The sequence below is a fragment of the Mobula birostris genome, chromosome 6 (genome assembly GCF_030028105.1).
Source record: "Mobula birostris isolate sMobBir1 chromosome 6, sMobBir1.hap1, whole genome shotgun sequence".
NCBI lineage: Eukaryota > Metazoa > Chordata > Chondrichthyes > Myliobatiformes > Myliobatidae > Mobula > Mobula birostris.
Window position 1 is genome coordinate 112,081,215 of NC_092375.1, and position 25,078 is coordinate 112,106,292.

At 43.1% G+C, this 25,078-nt stretch overlaps 2 protein-coding genes across 5 annotated transcripts in view; one reads left to right on the forward strand and one right to left on the reverse strand.

The window, feature by feature from the left end:
• The window catches only part of dnajb2 (DnaJ heat shock protein family (Hsp40) member B2), a 114,140-nt gene extending 106,636 nt beyond the window's left edge, over positions 1 to 7,504 (forward strand). For all 3 annotated transcript variants that reach the window (XM_072261005.1, XM_072261009.1, XM_072261008.1), the window contains one exon: positions 6,898 to 7,504. Coding sequence is in view for 1 of the 3 variants with exons in the window: in XM_072261008.1 (XP_072117109.1) it covers positions 6,898 to 6,917 (20 nt within the window). In the remaining 2 variants the exon portion in view is untranslated. The remainder of the gene's footprint in view (positions 1 to 6,897) is intronic.
• The window catches only part of ptprna (protein tyrosine phosphatase receptor type Na), a 271,076-nt gene that overhangs the window by 4,109 nt on the left and 241,889 nt on the right, over positions 1 to 25,078 (reverse strand). For both annotated transcript variants that reach the window (XM_072260998.1, XM_072260997.1), the window contains 3 exons: positions 11,598 to 11,651; positions 8,393 to 8,457; positions 4,458 to 4,531 (listed from right to left, as the gene is read on the reverse strand). In XM_072260998.1, the coding sequence (XP_072117099.1) occupies positions 4,458 to 4,531; positions 8,393 to 8,457; positions 11,598 to 11,651 (193 nt within the window). The remainder of the gene's footprint in view (positions 1 to 4,457; positions 4,532 to 8,392; positions 8,458 to 11,597; positions 11,652 to 25,078) is intronic.

Genomic DNA, 25,078 nt, shown 5'->3' on the forward strand with positions numbered 1-25,078 from the left:
GGTCACCTCATAGGCAGGACTTGGAAGCTTTAGGGAGGGTGCAGAGATTTACCAGGATGCTGTCTGGATTAGAGACCATGTCGTATGGGGAAAGGTTGAGCAAGTCCAGGCTTCTCTAGTTGGAGTCAAGGAGAATGAGAGGTGACGACAGAAATGTACAATATGATGAGGGTGGCTAGCCAGAGGCAGTTTCCCAGGGCAGAAACAGTTAACATGAGAGGACATAATTTTATGGTGATTGGAGGAAACTTTAGACAGGATATCAGCGGTGGTTAGAGAGTGCATAGAACACGCTGCCAGGGATGGTGATAAAAGCAGATACATTGGGAAGATTTAAGAGACTCTTAGATCCAACAGCCTAATTGAATCGACAGTGGAGGTTCCACACAGTAAGGGCCGAGTCATTTAAAAAGTAACGTTCACAGGCTTTTGACTTTTTCTGGTGTTCCAATTGAATCGACAGAGGGGGCACAACACAGATAGGGGCAAGTGAAATAAAAAAAATTGCATTTGCAGGCTTTTGGCTTTTTCTGATGGCCCAAATCATATTGCGATCCATTAGCGAGGGCAAATTAAAATAAGGTAGGGACATCGGAACAACACTGGACCAGTGTTGCAGTGTGGACGACTTGACTCAACAGACTTTGGCAAAAACAGGCTTGGGTGAGGTAAGATTCTTCTTCGTTCTTCATCTGTTAGTGCACAGTTAGTGAGAATGGCTCTAGGGGCTGTGTTGTGTACTTTGTGTGAGGTGTGGGCATTTTGAGAGACCTCCAGCATCCTGGATAACCACATCTGCAGCAGATGGACCAAGCTGCAGCTTGGTGACTTTCAGCTCATACATAAAAATGCAGAGGTGATAAATAGGAGCTACAGGAAGGCAGTCGCCCCTAAAAATTGCGGGAGGCAGGTATCTGGGTGATTGACAGGAGAGAGAAAGCAAATAGGCAGCCAGTACAGAGTACGCCTGTGGCCACTCCCCTTAATAATAAGTATACGCCTGTTGTGGGGACGACCTACCGGGGGGAATCACAGCGACTGGGTTTCTGACACAGTCTGTTGCTGTAGCTCAGCACGGAAGGGGGAGAAGAGGACTGCAGTACTGATGGGAGATTCCACAGTTAGAGGAGTAGACACCCTATGGTATGTTAGCTCCCAGGTGCCAGGGTCAGGGGTGCCTCGGATAGAATTTTTAATCAATCCTTTTAAATCCAACTGAACCTGAGGGAGACCAATATCCTTACAGGCAGGTTTGCTAGAGCTATTGGGGGTGGGAACCGGAGTGATGGGGCTGAGGGTGAACAGTTGGTATACAAGTAGACACAATGTGTAGTGAGACTGACAGGAGAGACAGGCAGATGATAGGGCAAAATTGCAGTCAATGGAATGAGGACAAAATCGAAAAGAGTAATGAATACAAGACCGAAGATTGGTTATAATTGAATGCAATAGTATATGGGATACAACTCCTCCCCTGGAGGGTAAGACACCCCTGAGCCAATAGGCTGGTCCTGGACTTATTTCATAATTTACTGGCATAATTTACATATTACTATTTAACTATTTATGGTTCTATTACTATTTATTATTTATGGAGCAACTGTAACGAAAACCAATTTCCCCCGGGATTAATAAAGTATGACTATGACTATGATAAGGTAGATGATCTTGTAGTGCAGTTAGAAATTGGCAGGTATGATGTTGTGGACATCACTGAGTCATGGCTGAAAGAAGATCATGGTTGGGAGCTTAACATCCAAGGATACACATTGTATCAAGAGGACAGGCAGGTAGGCAGAGGGGTTGGTAAAAATGAAATCAAATCCTTAGAAAGAGGTGACAGAGGATCAGAAGATGTAGAATCCTTGTGGGTAGAGTTTTAAAAACTGCAAGGGTCAAAAGATCCTGATGGGAGTTATATACAGGACTCCAAAAAGTAGCAATTCACCCTGCAATTTGACAGGGAGATGCTAAAGTCAGATGTATCAATATTACAGTGGCATAAAGGGAATTACAGAGGCACGAGAGAGGTGCTGGTCAAAGTTGATCGGAAGGGATGACAGCAGTACAGCAATGGCTGTAGTTTCTGGGAGCAATTCGGAAGGCGCAGGATAGGTACACTCCAAAGAAGTAGTATTCCAAAGTCAAGATGATTCAACAGTGGCTAACAAGGGAAGTCAAAAACAACATAACAGCAAAATAGAGGGCATATATAGAGCAAAAAGTAATGGGAAGTTTGGGACTGGGAAGCTTTTAAAAAAAACAGAAGGCAACTAAAAAGCTATAAGGAGGGAAGAAATTAAATATGATGGTAAGCTAGCTAATGATATAAAAGGGGATACCTAAAGTTTTTTTTTAGATAAAGAGTAAAAGAGAGGCGAGTTGCAGATATTGGATCACTGGAAAATGATACTGTAGATGTAGTAATGGGGACAAGGGAATGGTGGATGAACTGAATAATTATTTTGCATCAATTGTCACTGTGGAAGATAGAAGCATTATACCAGAAATTCAAGAGTGTCAGGGGGTGGAAGAGAGTGCAGCTATTGTTATTGAGGAGGTGCTTGGGTAGTTGAAAGGTCTGAAGGTAGATAAGCCACCTGGGCCTGATGGATTACACCCCAGGGTTCTGAAAGGAAGCTGAAGAGATTGTGGAGGCATTAGCAATGATCTTTTAAGAATCACTAGATTCTGGCATGGTTTTCAGAGGACTAGAAGATTGTAAATGTCACTCCACTCATCAGGAAGGGAGGGCAGCAGAAGAAAGAAAATTATAGGCTAGTTAGCCTCACCTCAGTGGTTGGGAAGATGTTGGTGTTGATTGTTAAGGATGAGGTCTCAGGGTACTTGAAGGTACATGATAAAGTAGGCCAAAGTCATCATGGTTTTCTTAGGGGAAAATCTTGCCTGACAAATCTGTTGGAAATCTTTAAGGAAATAACAAGTAGCATAGACAAAAGATTTATTATGCCTCTCAACCCCTTTTTTTTTGCCTTTTATATGCAACCTTTGATAACACCATGAGTTGTATTGTTTTATCCTACTGAACAGTCCCATGGTACGATAAGCTAGAATTGTGATCTCAGTCTACCTGGTTTGGGCCTTGCACTGCACTTTTTTCTGTAACTGTAACTCTGTTCAAGACTAAAGTTTAGCTTTATTTGTCACATGAGGAAATAACAAGCAGGATAGGTAAAGGAGATGCAGTACAGGAGGCTGCTTAACAAGATAAAGAGCCCATGGTATTACAGGAAAGATACCGGCATGAATAGAGCATTGGCTGAATGGCAGGAGGCAAACCGTGGAAATAAAGGGAGTCTTTTCTGGATGGCTGTCGGTGATTGGTGGTGTTCCACAGGGGTCTCTGTTGGGACCGATTCTCTTTATGTTATATATCAATGATTTGGATGATGGAATTGATGGCTTTGTGACCAGGTGTGCAGATGATATGAAGATAGATGGGAGGGGCAGGTAGTGTTGAGGAAGCAGGGAATCCGTTGAAGGACTTAGAAAGATTGGAAGTGGTAGATGGAATACAGTATGGTCATGCACTTTGGTAGGAAAATGAAAAACATAGAATATTTTCTAAACAGGGAGAAAATTAAAAAATCTGAGCTGCAAAGAGACTTGGAAGTCCTCGTGCAGGATTCCCTAAAGGTTTACTTGCAGGTTGAGTTGGTGGGGAGGAAGGCAATGTTGGGTTTCATTTCTAGAGGACTGGAATATAAAAGTAAGGAGTGATGCTAAGGCTTCATAAGGCACGGTTGATGCCTCAGTTGAAGTATTACGGGCAGTTTTGGACCCCCGATCTAAGAAAGGATGAGTTAGCATTGGAGGGGGTTTAGAGGAGGTTCACAGGGACAATTACAGGCATGAAAGGGTTAACAAATTGAGGAGCATTTGATGACGCTGGGTCTGTGCTTGCTGGAATTTACAAGAATGAGGTGGGATCTCTTTGAAACTATCAAATACTGAAAGGCCTAGATAGAGTGCATGTGGAGAGGATGTTTCCTATATTGGGGAAGTCTAGAACCAGAAGGCACAGCCTCAGAATTGGGGGACAACCATTTAAAATGAAGACAAGGGGGAATTTATTTAGCCAGAGGGTGGTGATTCTGTGGAATTTGTTGCCACAGGTGACTCTGGAGGTCAGGTCATTGGGTGTATTTAAGGTGGAGGTTGATAGGTTCTTGATTAGTCAAGGGGGATGCAGGAGAATGGGGTTGAGAGGGAAAATAGATCAGCCATGATGAAATGGCAGAGCTACTAGATGAGCTGAATGGCCTAATTCTGCTCCTATGTCTTATGGTCTTACAGCTAGGTGCATGGATGAAAGGAAAATGGAGGGCTATGCAGGAGGAGGGAAGGGTTCGATTAATCAAGGAGCACGTTAAAAGGACATGAGCCGTCGGGCATATACTGTGCTGTATTGTTCTAAAGCAACCCAGAAGTTGTACCTTGGTGCAGACCATTCCTGGCCGCTGATCTCGTATGTGCTCCAGAGTGGCAGCAATGTCTATCTCCTTCACACCTGGAGCACAGTGCACGTCCACATGAAAGAAACACAGTAAAGATGTGGATCAGAGTGATAATACAACAGAAGCTTAACATGAGTGACCAGAACCAGGCGAGCACTGAGGAAAGCCAACGGAAATGAAAACGGTTGCAGAACATCAGTTGATTAGTGGTGCTGGGTTACGTTGATAGCTAGAATTAATTTTATACACTGGATATTCCTCCCTACTAAGCTATTTCACCACAGTTAGGATGTGGACATCTACCCACAATATTGAAGATTAATCAGGTACAGAGTCGTCCGAGGGTTACGGCACAGAATCTGGCCCTACATGCTGAACCATTTTTAATGCTTTCCCATCTACTTGGACCTGGACCACATCCCTTCAACTCCTCTCATCCATGTACCTATCCAAACTTTTCTTAACTGCTGCAATCAAACCTGAATCTACCACTTTTGCCGGCAGCTCATTCCACTCTCACAACACCATCTGAGCGAAGATGTTCCCCACAGGTTCCTCTGAAGCATTTCACCTTTTACCCTTAACCCATCACCTCCAATTCTAGTCTCACCCACCCTACTTACTCTATCTACACTCCTCATAATTTTGTATACCTCTATCAAATCTCTCCTCATTCTCCTACGCTCCAGGGAATAAAGTTCTAACCTGTTCAACCTTTCCCTAAAACTCAGCTCCTCAAGTCCTGGCATCATCCTTGTAAATTTTCTCTGTTCTCTTTCAATCTTATTGATATCTTTCCTGTAGAGAGGTGACTAGAACTTCACACAATTCTAAGTTTGGCTTCACCAATATTGAGTAAAAATTCAGCATAGCATTCCAACCCCTGTACCCGGTGTTCTAATTTAAAAAGTCCGATGCGTCAAAAGCTCTCATTTTCATCTAGAACACACAAAAAAATCTTGTCCTGCAAAGTACCACTCACATAGACTGGGGCCTCCAAGAACAAATAGTTTAAAATGCTTAAGGTTAAAGAAGGACCCACTGACATCGTCCATGAGAAAGAATTCCAGAGATTCACCCCTCGCTATGAGGAACAGTTCCTATATACCTATATATCATCTCTAAGCTTCTTACTTCACCCCCACTCCACTTCCTCCTCACCTGATTTCACTGATCACCTGCCAGCTTGTAGAGTACTTCCTCCACCCCCTTCCTTTCCTGTCCTGATGAAGGGTCTTGGCCCAAAGTATCAAGTGTTCATTCTCCTTCATAGATCATGCCTGACCTGCTGAATTCCTCCAGCATTTTGATGTATTGTCATTGAAGTAACAGGGCACTAAAACAGGCCCTTCAACCTATCTAGTCTGTGCCGAACCATTAATCTGCCTAACCCCATCGATCTGCATCCAGACCATCACCCTCCATGCCCCTCTGATTTCCTTTAAATGTTGAAATTACCCACGCACCCACCATTTGCACTGGCAGCTTGTTGCACACACTCACCACCATCTGACCGAAGATGCTCCCCTGTATGTTTCCCTTAAACATTCCACCTTTCATCCCTAACGCATGATCTCTGATTGTAGTCTCACACAACTTCGGCTTGCATTTATCCCTTCTCTACGCCTCATAATTTTGTATACCTCAATGAAATCTCCTCTCAGTCTCCTACATTCTAGGGAATAGTGTCCTAACATATTCAACCCGTCCCTATAACTCAGGCCCTCAAGTCCTGGCAACATCCTGTGAATTTTCCCTGTCCATGTCCTCAGTTTTAATTGTTTTCTTGTGTCCCCCACAATCTTATAAATATGCACCCATATTAGAGACTCTCCAACTGCTGGAAATATTCCAATGTCTATCTTACCAAGGGCACTTGGAGATTAATGTTTCAATATAATAACACCTCAGATAGATCCTTCCTTGGCCACTCTGAAGAGGACAACCCTCTCATGCCAGGAATTAAGTCTGGTGGATCTTTCTTGGACTGTCTCAAATAAGACCATAAGACATAGGAGTAGAATTAGGCCATTTGGCCCATTGAGTGTGCTCTGTCAGTCCATCAAGGCTGATTTATTATCCCTCTTAACCACATTCTCCTGCCTTCTCCACGTAACCATTGACACCATTACAAGAACCTATCAACCTCTGCCTTAAATATACCCAATGACTTGGCCTCCACAGCCATCTGTGGTAATGAATCCCAAAGATTCACCACCATCTGGTGACGGAATTCCTCCTCATCTCTGTTATAAAGTAACGTCCTTCTAATCTGAGGTTGTGTCATCTTGTCTTAGACTCCCCACTAAAGTATATCCTTCCTTACATAAGAAAACCAGAAGCATACACAATACTACAGTTGTGGTCTTAATAACACACTGTAAAATTATAACAATACTTCTCTATCTCTTAACTCCAGGCCTCTTGTTACCACTTTAGAAGTTTGCAAAGATTCAGCATGCCACCTAAAACTTTGAAAAGCTTCTATAGATGCACAGTGGAGAGTATCCTGACTGGTTGCATCATGGCCTGGTACAGAAACACCAATGCCTAGGAATGGAAAAGGTACAGAAACTGGTGAATGCAGCCCAGTCCATCATGGGCAAGGACCTCCCCACCACTGAGTACATTTACATGGAGCGCTGCCACAATAAAACAGCATCCTCCATCCAGACCATGATCTCTTTTCACAACTACCATCAGGCAGGAGGTACAGGAGCCTTAAGTCCCACACCACCAGGTTCAGGAACAGTTATTACCCTCCAACCATCAGGCTCCTGAACCAGTATGGATATCTTAACTCATCTCAACATCAAACTGATTCCAGTACCTACAGACTCACTTTCAAGAACCCTACAACTCATGTTCTTGGTATTATATGTTTTATTTGCAGAATTCGTCTTCTTTTGCACAGTGGTTATTCATGTATAGTTTTCTATAAATTCTACTGTATTTCTTTATTTTCCTGTGAATGCCTGAAAGGAAATGAATCTAATTTATTATGATGACATTAATAAATAAATTTACTTTGTCTTTGATTTATTCCCACCCTGTTTTTTCACAAGGCTACAAACTGACTTCCCTCAACACCACGAGCTCTTCTCCACTCACTTTCTTGAGATCCAGCCACACCATATCAATAGGGTTCAATCTACTGCAACACACACACAACACTGGAGGAACTCAGCAGGTCAGGTAGCATCTATGGAGGGGAATAAATAGTCCTTCATCAGAAGACTATTAACTCTGTTACATTCTTGAAGAACTTTAGCAAAATTTGGATATAAACATCTGCATTATCTTTTAAACTTTAACTCTAATCTGCAAACCTTCAAGGTCAGACTCAGTGAAGCTCCCTCTACACCGTCCCATCACACACTCCCAGGGTCAGACACAGAGTGAAGCTCCCTCTACACCATCCCATCACACACTCCCAGGGTCAGACACAGAGTGAAACTCCCTCTACATTGTCCCATCACACACTCCCAGGGTCAGACACAGAGTGAAGCTCCCTCTACATTGTCCCATCACACACTCCTGTGGTCAGACACGGAGTGAATCTCCCTCCACACTGTCCCATCACACACCCCCAGGGTCAGACACAGAGTGAAGCTCCCTCTGTACTGTCCCATCACACACTCCCAGGGTCAGACACAGAGTGAAGCTCTCTCTACACTGTCCCATCACACACTCCTGGAGTCAGACGCAGAGTGAAGCTCCCTCTACACTGTCCCATCACACACTTCCGGGGAAGGGACAGGATGCCTATAATGGTTCCCTGTGATGCTTCAGGAAGTGGATGCTGCTCTTCCCACCTTCTTGAACAGAGATACTGGGTGATTTCTGGCCTAATTTGAGATGGCACTGAGTAACAGACCTTGGACAGTTAAAGGTCAAATCCTCCCAGCATTTACCTTTTGACATTCTGTTGAGAACCATGTCGATTAACGTGTAGGTTCCAGTTCTTCCTGCGCCGTCACTGCAGAACAAAGAGGGCTGAGTTAATTGCTCGCTCGACAGAGGTCAAGTTCAGGAATGTTTGTGAGTGAGCACACCCTCAGTGGCCCAAAGCAAGACCCATGTGAAACCCATCGTGGCACTGTTCTGAACATGTCCAATTGACTTTTAAAATGTAATGCCGAAAAATGATCCAATTGGATAACAAGCTGATGTTCTAGTTGGCCATGTGATGTATTAGGAGATCAGTGAACCATCTGACATAAACCTCTAAGAAAGAGACCATCTAGAGAGGGTTGGAGACCTCAGCTATTGAGGAGGTCTGGACTCATGGTGGGGAATAGAGACAGCCCAGGGGGTTTGCCAGCACAATCTTCTCTGATTTGATTTGATGCAACTGATGCATTTCACTATACGTTCTGATGTACATACGACAAACAAAGATAATCTAGTCTTGTGAAACAGGAGAGACAGAGTTGTGGGAGGGTTAAGCACACTCAAAATGCTGAAGTGGGTCAGGGAGGGAATGAACAGTCAGTGTTTCGGGTCAAGACCGTTCGTCTGGACTGGAAAGGAAAGGAAAGGAGCAGAATGCAGAATAAGCGGGTGGGAGAGGGGAAGGAGTACAAGGTGAGGGGGAAAGTACAGGAAGAGATGGATAAAGTGAGAAGCTGGGAGGTGATAGGTGGAAGAGATAAAGGGCTGAAGAAGAAGGAAACTTAGAAGAGAATAGTAGACCATGGGGGAGGGAATCAGAAGGAGGTGATGGTTATGTCATGAGGACAGGGGAGGGGAAGAGAAGGGGTGAGAGGGCCACCAGAAAAAAGGAAAACAAGAAAAGGCAGGTATTGAAACAGAGAGGAATGGTTATCAGAAGTTAGAGATCAGGTTGAAATGGGCGGCCACTGGGAAATACCACCTTTTGCGGTGAACAGAGTGAAGGTGCTTGACGAAGAGGACCCCAAAGTGCGTTGGGTCTCACCGATGTAGAGGAGGCCACACTGAGTGCACCGGATCTGGTAGATGACCCTGACAGTCTTGTAAATGAAGTGTTGCCTTACCTGGAAGGATTACTTGGGACCCTGAATGGTGGTGAGGGAGGAGGTGAATGGTATGGTGTAGCACTTCTACTGCTTGCAGTGATAATTGTCAGGAGGGAGATCAGTGGGGAGGGATTAGTGGACAAGGGATTCACATAGAGAGTGATCGCTGCAGGAAGTGACTGGGGGAAGTGGGGGCAAAGGAGAGAAAGATGTGCCTGGTGGTACGATGTCTCTGAGAACGGCAGAATTTGCGGAGAATGACATGCTGAATGTGGAGGCTCATGACGCCTCTGACACTTTCTTCAGCTAAACCTGTAGCTCTAACTGAACACAAGGACAGGAGAAAGCCAGTCAGACAATCCCCACTGTTTAATCAGATCACGCATGAACCTCAACCTAATAATACTTAAAAATGTTTTGTTAATAAAAATCTATCAATCACAGATTTAAAGTTAACCACCTGGTATCGATTTACCCTTCACTTTACAGAAGTCCAATTGTCTCCGAAGTTTTGGGAATGGCAAGGTTTGCTAACTTCCCTCCAAATTCCAATGTTTGACACTGTCCCTGATCCTAGAATTCCATATGGTCCACAGTAATATTGTGAAACATTCAATTATCCTCCATTCCTCTCAATTCCAAGGAATACTCCCAGGTCAATCCTCTCTTCCTGAGGGTGGGGTCTAGAGCTTCTGCCAGGGTGCTCCACAGTAGGTCTAACCAGGGCTGAGTGTCCTTGGAGCTGGACCTTTCCACCAGTTCAGACTCAATGGGCTGAATGGCCTATTTCTACTTCTATGATGGTCCTATGATTGAATGGTGGAGTAGACTGGATGGGCTGAATGGTATAATTCTGTCCCTATCAATAGTAGAGATAGCATTTGTATCATGTGGTCATAGAATCACAGAGCCTGGCAATAGGCCCTTCAGCCCACTGACCATACTGACCACTATCTGCCCAGATACGTCAGTCCCACACTAATCCTGTGCTATTCTCCCCACGTTCCCATCAACTGCTCCTGGATTCTACCACTCACTCACCTACTGGGGCTGATTCACAGTGGCCACTTAACCTCCAACATCATTGAGATGGAGGTGAAAAAACGTGGAAGCTCGTGGAGTCACCAGGAAAACGTGCAAGCTCCACACACGTAGACAGCGTCAGAGGTCTGGACCGAAGCCGGTCTCTGCAGCTGACAGGCAGTGTCTCTGCCTGCTTTACAACATACAACAGTACAGCACAGCACACTACTTAGAACTTTTCTATGTATTGCACTGTACTGCTGCCACCAAACAGCACATTTCACAACATACAGTATGTCAGTGATAATAATCCTGACTCTAATTCTACAGTACTTAGAATAATACAGTACATTGCAAGCCCTTCGGCCAACATCTACTCTAGTATCAATCTAACCCTTCTCTCCCACTTAGCTCTCCATTTTTCTATCATCCATGTGCCTATCTAATAGTTTTTCAAATGTTCCCAATGTATCTGGCTCTACACCATCCCAGTGTGTTTCACATATCCACCATTCTCTGTGGAACTAATCTTTACCACACACTCTTTTGACAAGCCAGGATCAGCCAAATGGCCTCTCATTTTTGCCCTCCCTTCCTGAAGTTAACAAGGTTGTTGGATTAGACTGTGTAACTCTTATTTTCTTTGCAAGTTAACAATTAATGACCTGCCACTATTTTGATAACTACTTATACACATGTAACTGCTAGGATGGTTCCTTGTGGCACAGTATGTATATGCATTTTTTTGTGGGTGTCCCATTTCTATGATTCTGGAAGTTCCTCTGATGTTGCGTTATTGGAATAGGGGCTATCTGACTGGCTGACTCTGGAATGGAATGTCCCTTATCTAGGGGTATAAAAACAGCTGACCACAGGGTGGTGCCATCTTCTATCTTGCTGCTTCTTCTTTTTGCTTCCTCTCTGCCTCCTGGTGCTAGCCTCTGCTTCTGTTACTGTCCACTTTTAGATTTTCTTTTTTCCACAAATGCTTAATAAAACAATCAGGAAGCAACAGGTTTTGTGCTTCTTTCCTGACTTCTGAAAGAACCTTGGATTAAAAAACATCAGAATCCAATAGAGTTGGGAAGGATCTTACCTGCAGTGTACGATTATGGGGCAGGATCGGCCTCTGTAACACTTGTTGACTTTCCTGTGGAACAGAATAATATGTGACACACAGTGATATGTTGAGGATGCTTATCACCCATCCAAACTCCCACAGAAGCTGTTGCTTAACTTCTACAGAAGCACAATTGAAACCATCCTGACCAACAGCGCCACCGTGTGGTATGCCAGCTGCACAGCCGCTGAGCAACAAGACCTGCATCGCGTGGTGAAGGCAGCCCAGCGAATTGTCAGGATGGAGCTCTCAGGACTGGACACCATCTATTCCAGCAGACTCAGGAGGAAAGCAATCAGCGTAACCAGAGACACAACACACCCCGGCTACTCCCTGTTTGACCCACTGTCGCCCAGCAAAAGGTTCAGGACACTAAGAGCCAGAACAAATAGACTGAGGAACAGCTTCTATCCCAGAGCTGTGGCCTCCCTCACACCACTCCCACAGAACAATGACTGAAACTGTGAGCACACGCATGCACACACAAGGACTCAAATACTTTCACTAATGGCACGTTGTGCATTACTGTGATATTCTGGTACTGCTGAAACTTATTTTCTGCTACTTATCTATTTAATACTGTTTTTCTGTTACTGTCTTGTTTTTATCTACCGCTTTGTTTAATTGCCTGAGAGGAAGCCAAACAGAGTTTCATTGTACCTATGTATAATGACAATAAAGATCATCCAATTCAAATCCCACAACCTCTTTGACCCGTTACCATCAGGAAGGAGGACAGGAGCATCAAGACTAGTACTGTCAGACTGGCTAACAGCTTCTTCCCTCTGGCTGTGAGACTAATGAATACCCTGCGGTCTCATCACTAGGACAGAGAGTCATTTACTGTACCGTTTACTGCCTACCTGTGCTGTACACTATGTGCATTTTGGATTGTATTTTATTAACTTATTTGTGGTAATATTTTGCTTTATCTGCTGTGTGTGATATGTGAATGGTGGACGCATCATGGCCTGTAGAAACACTGTTTCATTTCTTCAGATGACACAATGATTGCTGACAGAATTTCAGAGGGTGACAAGGTGGCATAAAGGAGTGAGAGAGATCAGCTGGTTGAGTGGTGTCATAACAACAACCTTGCACTCACAATTAGAAAGACCAAGGAATTGATTCTGGATTTCAGGAAGGGGAAGTCGAGGGAACACACACAAGTCCTCATCGAGGGATCGTGAGTGGAAAAGGTGAGCAGTTTCAAGTTCCTGGATATCAACATTTCTGAAGATCATCCTGGGCCCAACACATTGATGTAATTACAAGTAAGGCATGACGGCGGCTATATTCCATTGAGGAGACTTGGTGTGTCACCAAACACACTGTCAGATCTTTGAGTGTACCATGGAGAGCATTCTAGCTGGTTGCATCATTGAGTGATATGGAAGGGCCACTGTATGGGATCAGAAAAAGCTGCAGGAAGTTGAAAACCCAGACACCTCCATCATGGGCACTAGCCTACCCAGCATCGAGGACACCTTCAAAAGGCGATGACTGAAAAGGGCTGCATCCATCATTAAGGACCCCCATCACTCTTTTCTCATTGCCACCATCAAGGAGGCGACACTGGAGCCTGAAAACACACACTCAACATATTAGAAGCAGCTTCTTCCCCTCCACCATCAGATTTCTGAACGGACAATGAAGCCATGAACACTTCCTCAGTGCTTTTCCTCTCTTTTTTGCACTACTTAATTAATTTTTTTATATATACTTATTGTAATTTATAGATTTTATGACTATATATTACAATGTACTGCAGCCACAAAACAACAAACTTCACAATATATCCCGGTAATATTAAACCTGATTCTGAATTGTAATCAATGAACAGTAACCTGACATAGGTATTGCTGTTTTCCAGGTGATCCAAGGCCGAGCAGACAGCCAGTGAGGTTGTATCTGCTGTAGACCTATTATAGCGATAGACCTATTGCAGGAGGTCTAGGTCCTTGCTTCGACAGGGGTTGACTCTGCCTGTGACCAACCTCTCACAGTAGATGTGAGTGCCACTGGGTGATCATCTTTCAGCCACCTCACCCTGCTCTTCCTGGGCACTGGTACGATTGTTGCCCTTTTGAAGCAGGTGGGACCCTCCAGTTGCAGCAGTGAGAGATCGAAGATGTCCTTGAACATTCCTGCCAGTCGGTTGGCACTAGTTTTTGGTGCCCCATCAGGTACACCATTAGAGCCTGATTCTGCCTTTTTGAGGTATTGCCTTTTGAAGATGTCTTCAATGGTGGGGATGCTGGTGCCCATGATGGCCAAGCTTACAACCTTTTGCAGTCCTTTTCCAATCCCATGCAATGGCACCTGCATATGAGCTGGTGATACGACCAATTGGAATGCTCCCCACAATACATCTGTAGAGATTTGCTGAAGTCTTTGATGACATAGCAAATCTCCTCAAATTGCTAATTTAGGTAGTAGGTAGGTAACATCATGGGCCAAAGGTCCAGTTTCTGTTTGTCACTGTTCCATAATCTAAAAGGAAACAATGCAATATATAGTGTTGCGAATACAGAGAAAGTGCAAGGCAGGTAGACTGATAAAATACTTAGGCCCACAACTAGTTAGACTGGGAGACTAAGGCACTTTGGGAACTTAGTATACCAATAAGATCTCGGAAGTTGTTAATCATTGTTGTAAAAACCCATCTGGGTCATCCATAGTTTCTCAGCGTGGCGTCCTGTGCTATGTGTAGGACCCCAGTCCCCTGGGGTGTGGTTGTCCCCTGCTGAGGTGGACTCTTCATTCCTGAGAAGTCAGCTCAGACCTTACAGACAGAATTGTGGGCAGTTCATCCAGAGATTGTAAAGCCAGTCCCATCAGCCATGGCCACATTGAGAAACAATGCTCATTTCTCAAACTGCGTGACCCCAAAGCTACAAAGTTAGGTGTCCTTAGTTGAAGATAATTGGGAAAATACAGTTCCTACATTAGATTATTGACTACAGGAGGAAGGAGCCAGCCCTCATCAGGGGATCAGAGGTGCAGAGGTCTAGTCTCTTTAAACTCCTTGGTGTTACAGTTTCAGAGGATCTGTCCAGCATGTAAGTGCCACTACAATGAAGGCACATCCGCTCCTCTATTAGAAGTTTGCAAAGATTCGGATGTTATCTAAAACTTTGACAAACTTCTACAGATACTCAGTGGAGAGCATCCTGATTGGTTGTGTCATGGTATGGAAATACCAATACCCAAAAACAGAAAATTCTACAAAAAGCAGTGAATACAGCCCAGTTCATCACAGGTAAAGCCCTCCCCGCCATCAAGCACATCTACTAGAAGCATTGCCATAAGAAAGCAGCACCTAACATCAAGGGCCCCCACCATCGAGGCCACGCTCTCTTCTTGCTACTACCATCAACAAGGAGGTACAAGAGCCTTAGATCCCACACCACCAAGTTCAGGAACAGTCATTACCCTAAAAACATCAGCCTCCTGGATAACTTTGCTCACCTCAACGCTAAACTGACTCCAAAGCCCACAGACTCACTTTCAAGGACTCAACAACTCATATTCTCGTTATTCATTCATTTTTAAAATTACTTGCATGATATGTCTTCTCTTGCACATTGGTTGTTTGTCGGTCTTTGTTATTTATAGTTTTTCATGAATACGGTTGTTTTTCTTCCCTTTCCTGTACATGCCCGAAAGAAAATGGATCTTGGGTCTATGAATCTGAGAGCCCACTGGGGAAATTAGAGGCCCATTGTCTGCGAGTCCTCAAGTCCACTGGAACTGGAGGCTAGAGGGCCAGGAGACGGCCTATCCCAGGGTCGGAGGATTGTCTGTGTGTGTGAATGGGTGGGAGGGAGGGGCTTGTTCTGCAAAACATTGTCGGCATCTTATGTTGCCTCTGGAATGCGGGCTGTCACCAGCACACCTTTAGGTTGTGCTGGTTGTAAACACAAAAGACACACTTGACTGTATGCTTTGATGCACAGTGGTGAGCAAAAACCATAGGCACCCTAGCTATATATCTGCTAAAACCATAGGTACCCTAGCTATATATCTGTGCAAAAACCATAGCCACACTAGCTATATATCTGTGCAAAAACCATAGCCACACTAGCTATATATCTGTGCAAAAACCATAGGCACCCTAGCTATATATCTGTGCAAAAACCATAGGCACCCTAGCTATATATCTGTGCAAAAACCATAGGCACCCTAGCTATATATCTGTGCAAAAACCATAGGCACCCTAGCTATATATCTGTGCAAAAACCATAGGCACGCTAGCTATATATCTGTGCAAAAAACCATAGGCATGCCAGCTATATGTCTGTGCAAAAACTATAGGCACCCCAGCTATCTATCTGTGCAAAAATCATAGGCACACTAGCTATATATCTGTGCAAAAACCATAGGCACCCTAGCTATATATCTGTGCAAAAAACATAGGCACCCTAGCTATATATCTGTGCAAAAACCATAGGCACCCTAGCTATATGTCTGTGCAAAAACCATAGGCACGCTAGCTATATATCAGTGCAAAAACCATAGGCACGCTAGCTATGTGTCTGTGCAAAAACCATAGGCACGCTAGCTATATATCAGTGCAAAAACCATAGGCACCCTAGCTAGCTATCTGTGCAAAAAACGTAGGCACCCTAGCTATATATCTGTGCAAAAACCATAGGCACCCTAGCTATCTATCTGTGCAAAAACCATAGGCACCCTAGCTATCTATCTGTGCAAAAACCATAGGCACGCTAGCTATATATCTGTGCAAAAACCATAGGCACCCTAGCTATATATCTGTGCAAAAACCATAGCCACACCAGCTATATATCTGTGCAAAAACCACAGACACCCTAGCTATATGTCTGTGCAAAAACTATAGGCACGCTAGCTATATATCTGTGCAAAAACCATAGGCACGCTAGCTATATATCAGTGCAAAAACCATAGGCACCCTAGCTATCTATCTGTGCAAAAAACGTAGGCACACTAGCTATATGTCTGTGCAAAAACCATAGCCACACTAGCTATATGTCTGTGCAAAAACCATAGGCACGCTAGCTATATATCGGTGCAAAAACCATAGGCACACTAGCTATATATCTGTGCAAAAACCATAGGCACCCTAGCTATATATCTGTGCAAAAACCATAGGCACGCTAGCTATATATCGGTGCAAAAACCATAGGCACGCTAGCTATATATCGGTGCAAAAACCATAGGCACCCTAGCTATATATCTGTGCAAAAACCATAGGCACCCTAGCTATATATCGGTGCAAAAACCATAGGCACCCTAGCTATATATCTGTGCAAAAACCATAGGCACGCTAGCTATATATCGGTGCAAAAACCATAGGCACCCTAGCTATATATCTGTGCAAAAACCATAGGCACCTTAGCTATATATCTATGCAAAAACCATAGGCACCTTAGCTATATATCTGTGCAAAAACCATAGGCACCCTAGCTATATATCTGTGCAAAAACCATAGGCACCCTAGCTATATATCTGTGCAAAAACCATAGGCACGCTAGCTATATATCGGTGCAAAAACCATAGGCACGCTAGCTATATATCGGTGCAAAAACCATAGGCACCCTAGCTATATATCTGTGCAAAAACCATAGGCACCCTAGCTATATATCTGTGCAAAAACCATAGGCACCTTAGCTATATATCTGTGCAAAAACCATAGGCACGCTAGCTATATGTCTGTGCAAAAACCATAGGCATGCAAGCTATATATCTGTGCAAAAACCATAGGCACTCTAGCTATATATCTGTGCAAAAACCATAGGCACGCTAGCTATATATCGGTGCAAAAACCATAGGCACCCTAGCTATATATCTGTGCAAAAACCATAGGCACCTTAGCTATATATCTATGGAAAAACCATAGGCACCTTAGCTATATATCTGTGCAAAAACCATAGGCACCCTAGCTATATATCTGTGCAAAAACCATAGGCACCCTAGCTATATATCAGTGCAAAAACCATAGGCACCCTAGCTAGCTATCTGTGCAAAAAACGTAGGCACCCTAGCTATATATCTGTGCAAAAACCATAGGCACCCTAGCTATCTATCTGTGCAAAAACCATAGGCACCCTAGCTATCTATCTGTGCAAAAACCATAGGCACGCTAGCTATATATCTGTGCAAAAACCATAGGCACCCTAGCTATATATCTGTGCAAAAACCATAGCCACACCAGCTATATATCTGTGCAAAAACCACAGACACCCTAGCTATATGTCTGTGCAAAAACTATAGGCACGCTAGCTATATATCTGTGCAAAAACCATAGGCACGCTAGCTATATATCAGTGCAAAAACCATAGGCACCCTAGCTATCTATCTGTGCAAAAAACGTAGGCACACTAGCTATATGTCTGTGCAAAAACCATAGCCACACTAGCTATATGTCTGTGCAAAAACCATAGGCACGCTAGCTATATATCGGTGCAAAAACCATAGGCACACTAGCTATATATCTGTGCAAAAACCATAGGCACCCTAGCTATATATCTGTGCAAAAACCATAGGCACGCTAGCTATATATCGGTGCAAAAACCATAGGCATGCTAGCTATATATCGGTGCAAAAACCATAGGCACCCTAGCTATATATCTGTGCAAAAACCATAGGCACCCTAGCTATATATCGGTGCAAAAACCATAGGCACCCTAGCTATATATCTGTGCAAAAACCATAGGCACGCTAGCTATATATCGGTGCAAAAACCATAGGCACCCTAGCTATATATCTGTGCAAAAACCATAGGCACCTTAGCTATATATCTATGCAAAAACCATAGGCACCTTAGCTATATATCTGTGCAAAAACCATAGGCACCCTAGCTATATATCTGTGCAAAAACCATAGGCACCCTAGCTATATATCTGTGCAAAAACCATAGGCACGCTAGCTATATATCGGTGCAAAAACCATAGGCACGCTAGCTATATATCGGTGCAAAAACCATAGGCACCTTAGCTATATATCTGTGCAAAAACCATAGGCACCCTAGCTATATATCTGTGCAAAAACCATAGGCACCTTAGCTATATATCTGTGCAAAAACCATAGGCACGCTAGCTATATGTCTGTGCAAAAACCATAGGCATGCAAGCTATATATCTGTGCAAAAACCATAGGCACTCTAGCTATATATCTGTGCAAAAACCATAGGCACGCTAGCTATATATCGGTGCAAAAACCATAGGCACCCTAGCTATATATCTGTGCAAAAACCATAGGCACCTTAGCTATATATCTATGGAAAAACCATAGGCACCTTAGCTATATATCTGTGCAAAAACCATAGGCACCCTAGCTATATATCTGTGCAAAAACCATAGGCACCCTAGCTATATATCTGTGCAAAAACCATAGGCACGCTAGCTATATATCGGTGCAAAAACCATAGGCACCCTAGCTATATATCTGTGCAAAAACCATAGGCACCCTAGCTATATATCTGTGCAAAAACCACAGGCACACTAGCTATATATCTGTGCCTTCATATATATCTGTGCAAAAACCATAGGCACCCTAGCTATATAGCTGTGCGAAAAACATAGGCACTCTAGCTATATATCTGTGCAAAAACCATAGGCACCCTAGCTATATATCTGTGCGAAAAACATAGGCACTCTAGCTATATATCTGTGCAAAAACCACAGGCACACTAGCTATATATCTGTGCCTTCATATATATCTGTGCAAAAACCATAGGCACCCTAGCTATATATCTGTGCGAAAAACATAGGCACTCTAGCTATATATCTGTGCAAAAACCATAGGCACCCTAGCTATATATCTGTGCGAAAAACATAGGCACTCTAGCTATATATCTGTGCAAAAACCACAGGCACACTAGCTATATATCTGTGCAAAACCCATAGGCACCCTAGCTATATATCTGTGCAAAATCCATAGGCACCCTAGCTATATATCAGTGCAAAAACCATAGGCACCCTAGCTATATATCTGTGCAAAAACCATAGGCACGCTAGCTATATATCTGTGCAAAAACCATAGGCACCCTAGCTATATATCTGTGCAAAAACCATAGGCACGCTAGCTATGTGTCTCTGCAAAAACCATAGGCACCCTAGCTATATATCTCTGCAAAAACCATAGGCACACTAGCTATATATCTGTGCAAAAACCATAGCCACACTAGCTATATATCTGTGCAAAAATCATAGGCACCCTAGCTATATATCTGTGCAAAAACCATAGGCACCCAAGCTATATATCTGTGCAAAAACCATAGGCACCCTAGCTATATATCTGTGCAAAAACCATAGGCACCGTAGCTATATATCTGTGCAAAAACCATAGCCACACCAGCTATATATCTGTGCAAAAACCATAGGCACCCTAGCTATATGTCTGTGCAAAAACCATAGGCACACTAGCTATATATCTGTGCAAAAACCATAGGCACCCTAGCTATATATCTGTGCAAAAACCATAGGCACCCTAGCTATATATCTGTGCGAAAAACATAGGCACTCTAGCTATATATCTGTGCAAAAACCATAGGCACGCTAGCTATATATCTGTGCAAAAAACCATAGCCACACCAGCTATATATCTGTGCAAAAACCATAGACACCCTAGCTATATGTCTGTGCAAAAAATACAGGCACGCTAGCTATATATCTATGCAAAAACCATAGGCACCGTAGCTATATATCTGTGCAAAAACCACAGGCACACTAGCTATATATCTGTGCCTTCATATATATCTGTGCAAAAACCATAGGCACCCTAGCTATATATCTGTGCGAAAAACATAGGCACTCTAGCTATATATCTGTGCAAAAACCACAGGCACTCTAGCTATATATCTGTGCAAAAACCACAGGCACCCTAGCTATATGTCTGTGCAAAAACCATAGGCACCCTAGCTATATATCTGTGCGAAAAACATAGGCACCCTAGCTATATATCTGTGCAAAAACCATAGGCACCCTAGCTATATATCTGTGCAAAATCCGTAGGCACCCTAGCTATATATCAGTGCAAAAACGATAGGCACCCTAGCTATATATCTGTGCAAAAACCATAGGCACGCTAGCTATATATCTGTGCAAAAACCATAGGCACCCTAGCTATATATCTGTGCAAAAACCATAGGCACGCTAGCTATGTGTCTCTGCAAAAACCATAGGCACCCTAGCTATATATCTCTGCAAAAAACATAGGTACACTAGCTATATATCTGTGCAAAAACCATAGCCACACTAGCTATATATCTGTGCAAAAACCATAGGCACCCTAGCTATATATCTGTGCAAAAACCATAGGCACCCTAGCTATATATCTGTGCAAAAACCATAGGCACCCTAGCTATATATCTGTGCAAAAACCATAGGCACCCTAGCTATACATCTGTGCGAAAAACATAGGCACCCTAGCTATATATCTGTGCAAAAACCATAGGCACCCTAGCTATATATCTGTGCAAAAACCATAGCCACACCAGCTATATATCTGTGCAAAAACCATAGGCACCCTAGCTATATGTCTGTGCAAAAACCATAGGCACGCTAGCTATATATCTGTGCAAAAACCATAGGCACCTTAGCTATATATCTGTGCAAAAACCATAGGCACCCTAGCTATATATCTGTGCAAAAACCATTGGCACCCTAGTTATCTATCTGTGCAAAAACCATAGCCACACCAGCTATATATCTGTGCAAAAACCATAGGCACCCTAGCTATATGTCTGTGCAAAAACCATAGGCACACTAGCTATATATCTGTGCAAAAACCATAGGCACCCTAGCTATATATCTGTGCAAAAACCATAGGCACCCTAGCTATATATCTGTGCGAAAAACATAGGCACCCTAGCTATATATCTGTGCAAAAACCATAGGCACCCTAGCTATATATCTGTGCAAAAACCATAGGCACCGTAGCTATATATCTGTGCAAAAACCATAGCCACACCAGCTATATATCTGTGCAAAAACCATAGGCACCCTAGCTATATGTCTGTGCAAAAACCATAGGCACGCTAGCTATATATCTGTGCAAAAACCATAGGCACCTTAGCTATATATCTGTGCAAAAACCATAGGCACCCTAGCTATATATCTGTGCAAAAACCATAGGCACGCTAGCTATATATCTGTGCAAAAACTATAGGCACACTAGCTATATATCTGTGCAAAAACCATAGGCACGCTAGCTATATATCTATGCAAAACCATAGGCACACTATCTATATATCTGTGCAAAAACCATAGCCATACTAGCTATATATCTGTGCAAAAACCATAGGCACCCTAGCTATATATCTGTGCAAAAACCATAGGCACCCTAGCTATATATCTGTGCAAAAACCATAGGCACGCTAGCTATATGTCTGTGCAAAAACCACAGGCACCCTAGCTATATATCTATGCAAAAACCATCAGCACCCTAGCTATATATCTGTGCAAAAACATAGGCACTCTAGCTATATATCTGTGCAAAAACCATAGGCACGCTAGCTATATATCTGTGCAAAAACCATAGGCATGCTAGCTATATGTCTGTGCAAAAACTATAGGCACCCTAGTTATCTATCTGTGCAAAAACCATAGGCACGCTAGCTATATATCTATGCAAAAACCATAGGCACCCTAGCTATATATCTGTGCAAAGACCACAGGCACCCTAGCTATATATCTGTGCAAAAACCAAAGGCACCCTAGCTATATATCTGTGCAAAAACCATAGGCACCCTAGCTATCTATCTGTGCCAAAAACATAGGCACTTTAGGTATATATCTGTGGAAAAACCATAGGCATCCTAGCTATATATCTGTGCAAAAACCATAGGCACCCTAGCAATATATCTGTGCAAAAACCATAGGCACCCTAGCTATATGTCTGTGCAAAAAACCATAGGCACGCTAGCTATATATCTGTGCAAAAACCATAGGCACGCTAGCTATATATCTGTGCAAAAACCATAGGCACGCTAGCTATATATCTATGCAAAAACCGTAGGCACCCTAGCTATGTATCTGTGCAAAAACTACAGGCACACTAGCTATATGTCTGTGCAAAAACCATAGGCACTCTAGCTATATATCTATGCAAAAACCATAGGCACCCTAGCTATATATCTATGCAAAGACCACAGGCACCCTCGCTATATATCTGTGCAAAAACCATAGGCACACTAGCTATATATCTGTGCAAAAACCATAGGCACTCTAGCTATATATCTGTTGAAAAACCATAGGCACACTAGCTATATATCTGTGCAAAAACCATATGCACTCTAGCTATATATCTGTGCAAAAACCATAGGCACCCTAGCTATATATCTGTGCAAAAACCATAGGCACTCTAGCTATATATCTGTGCAAAAACCATAGGCACCCTAGCTATATATCTGTGTAAAAACCACAGGCACACTAGCTATATATCTGTGCAAAAACCATAGGCACCCTAGCTATATATCTGTGCAAAAACCATAGGCACGCTAGCTATATATCTGTGCAAAAACCATAGGCACCTTAGCTATATATCTGTGCAAAAACCATAGGCACGCTAGCTATATATCTGTGCAAAAACCATAGGCACCCTAGCTATCTATCTGTGCAAAAACCATAGGCACCCTAGCTATATATCTGTGCAAAAACCATAGGCACCCTAGCTATATATCTGTGCAAAAACCATAGCCACACTAGCTATATATCTGTGCAAAAACCACAGGCACCCTAGCTATATATCTATGCAAAAACCATAGCCACACTAGCTATATGTCTGTGCAAAAACCATAGGCACACTAGCTATATATCTGTGCAAAACCCATAGGCACGCTAGCTATATGTCTGTGCAAAAACCATAGGCACCCTAGCTATATATCTATGCAAAAACCATAGGCACCCTAGCTATATATCTGTGCAAAAACCATAGGCACCTTAGCTATATATCTGTGCGAAAACCATAGGCACCCTAGCTATATGTCTGTGCAAAAACCATAGGCACGCTAGCTATATATCGGTGCAAAAACCATAGGTACGCTAGCTATATATCTGTTGAAAAACCATAGGCACCCTAGCTATATATCTGTGCAAAAACCATAGGCACTCTAGCTATATATCTGTGCAAAAACCATAGGCACCCTAGCTATATATCTGTGCAAAAACCATAGGCACCCTAGCTATATATCTGTGCAAAACCCATAGGCACGCTAGCTATATGTCTGTGCAAAAACCATAGGCACCCTAGCTATATATCTATGCAAAAACCATAGGCACCCTAGCTATATATCTGTGCAAAAACCATAGGCACCTTAGGTATATATCTGTGCAAAAACCATAGGCACCCTAGCTATATATCTGTGCAAAAACCATAGGCACGCTAGCTATATGTCTGTGCAAAAACCAAAGGCACGCTAGCTATATATCTATGCAAAAGCCATAGGCACCCTAGCTATATATCTATGCAAAAGCCATAGGCACCCTAGCTATATATCTGTGCAAAAACTATTGACAATAAACTGGACTGGTCTAAGAACACTGAGGCTGTCTACAAGAAGGGTCAGAGCCATCTCTATTTCCTGAGGAGACTGAGGTCCTTTAACATCTGCCGGACGATGCTGAGGATGGTCTACGAGTCTGTGGAGGCCAGTGCTATCATGTCTGTTGTTGTGTGCTGGGGCAGCAGGCTGAGGGTAGCAGACACCAACAGAATCAACAAACTCATTCGTAAGGCCAGTGATGTTGTGGGGATGGAACTGGACTCTCTGACGGTGGTGTCTGAAAAGAGGATGCTGTCTAAGTTTCATGCCATCTTGGACAATATCTCCCATCCACTACATAATGTACTGGGTGGGCACAGGAGTACATTCAGCCAGAGACTCATTCCACCGAGAAGCAGCACTGAGCGTCATAGGAAGTCATTCCTGCCTGTGGCCATCAAACTTTACAACTCCTCCCTTGGACGGTCAGACACCCTGAGCCAATAGGCTCGTCCTGGACTTATTTCATAATTTACTGGCATAATTTACATATTACTATTTAACTATTTATGGTTCTATTACTATTTATTATTTATGGCGCAAATGTAACAAAAACCAATTTACCTCGGGATGAATAAAGTATGACTATCACTATATATCTGTGCAAAAACCATAGGCACCCTAGCTATATATCTATAAGACTTTTGCACAGTATTGTACACGTGATAAATAAATGAATTTGAATCTGAAAGGCAGGCATTGGCAAAAGTGATTGGATTGTTATAAAACTGATTGAGACCACTGAGAAACTACTGGTTAGGAAGTCTGCCCTCCTTACCCAGTCTGGCTTACAGGCAACCACAAGACCAACAACGAGAATGGTCTTCAGCAGATCAGGGGAATTTGGGGATAGGTAATAAATGCCGGCATTGGTGGGGATATCCTGTGAATGTATAAATTAAGATAATGCCCTAATACTCTGTATCCAAGT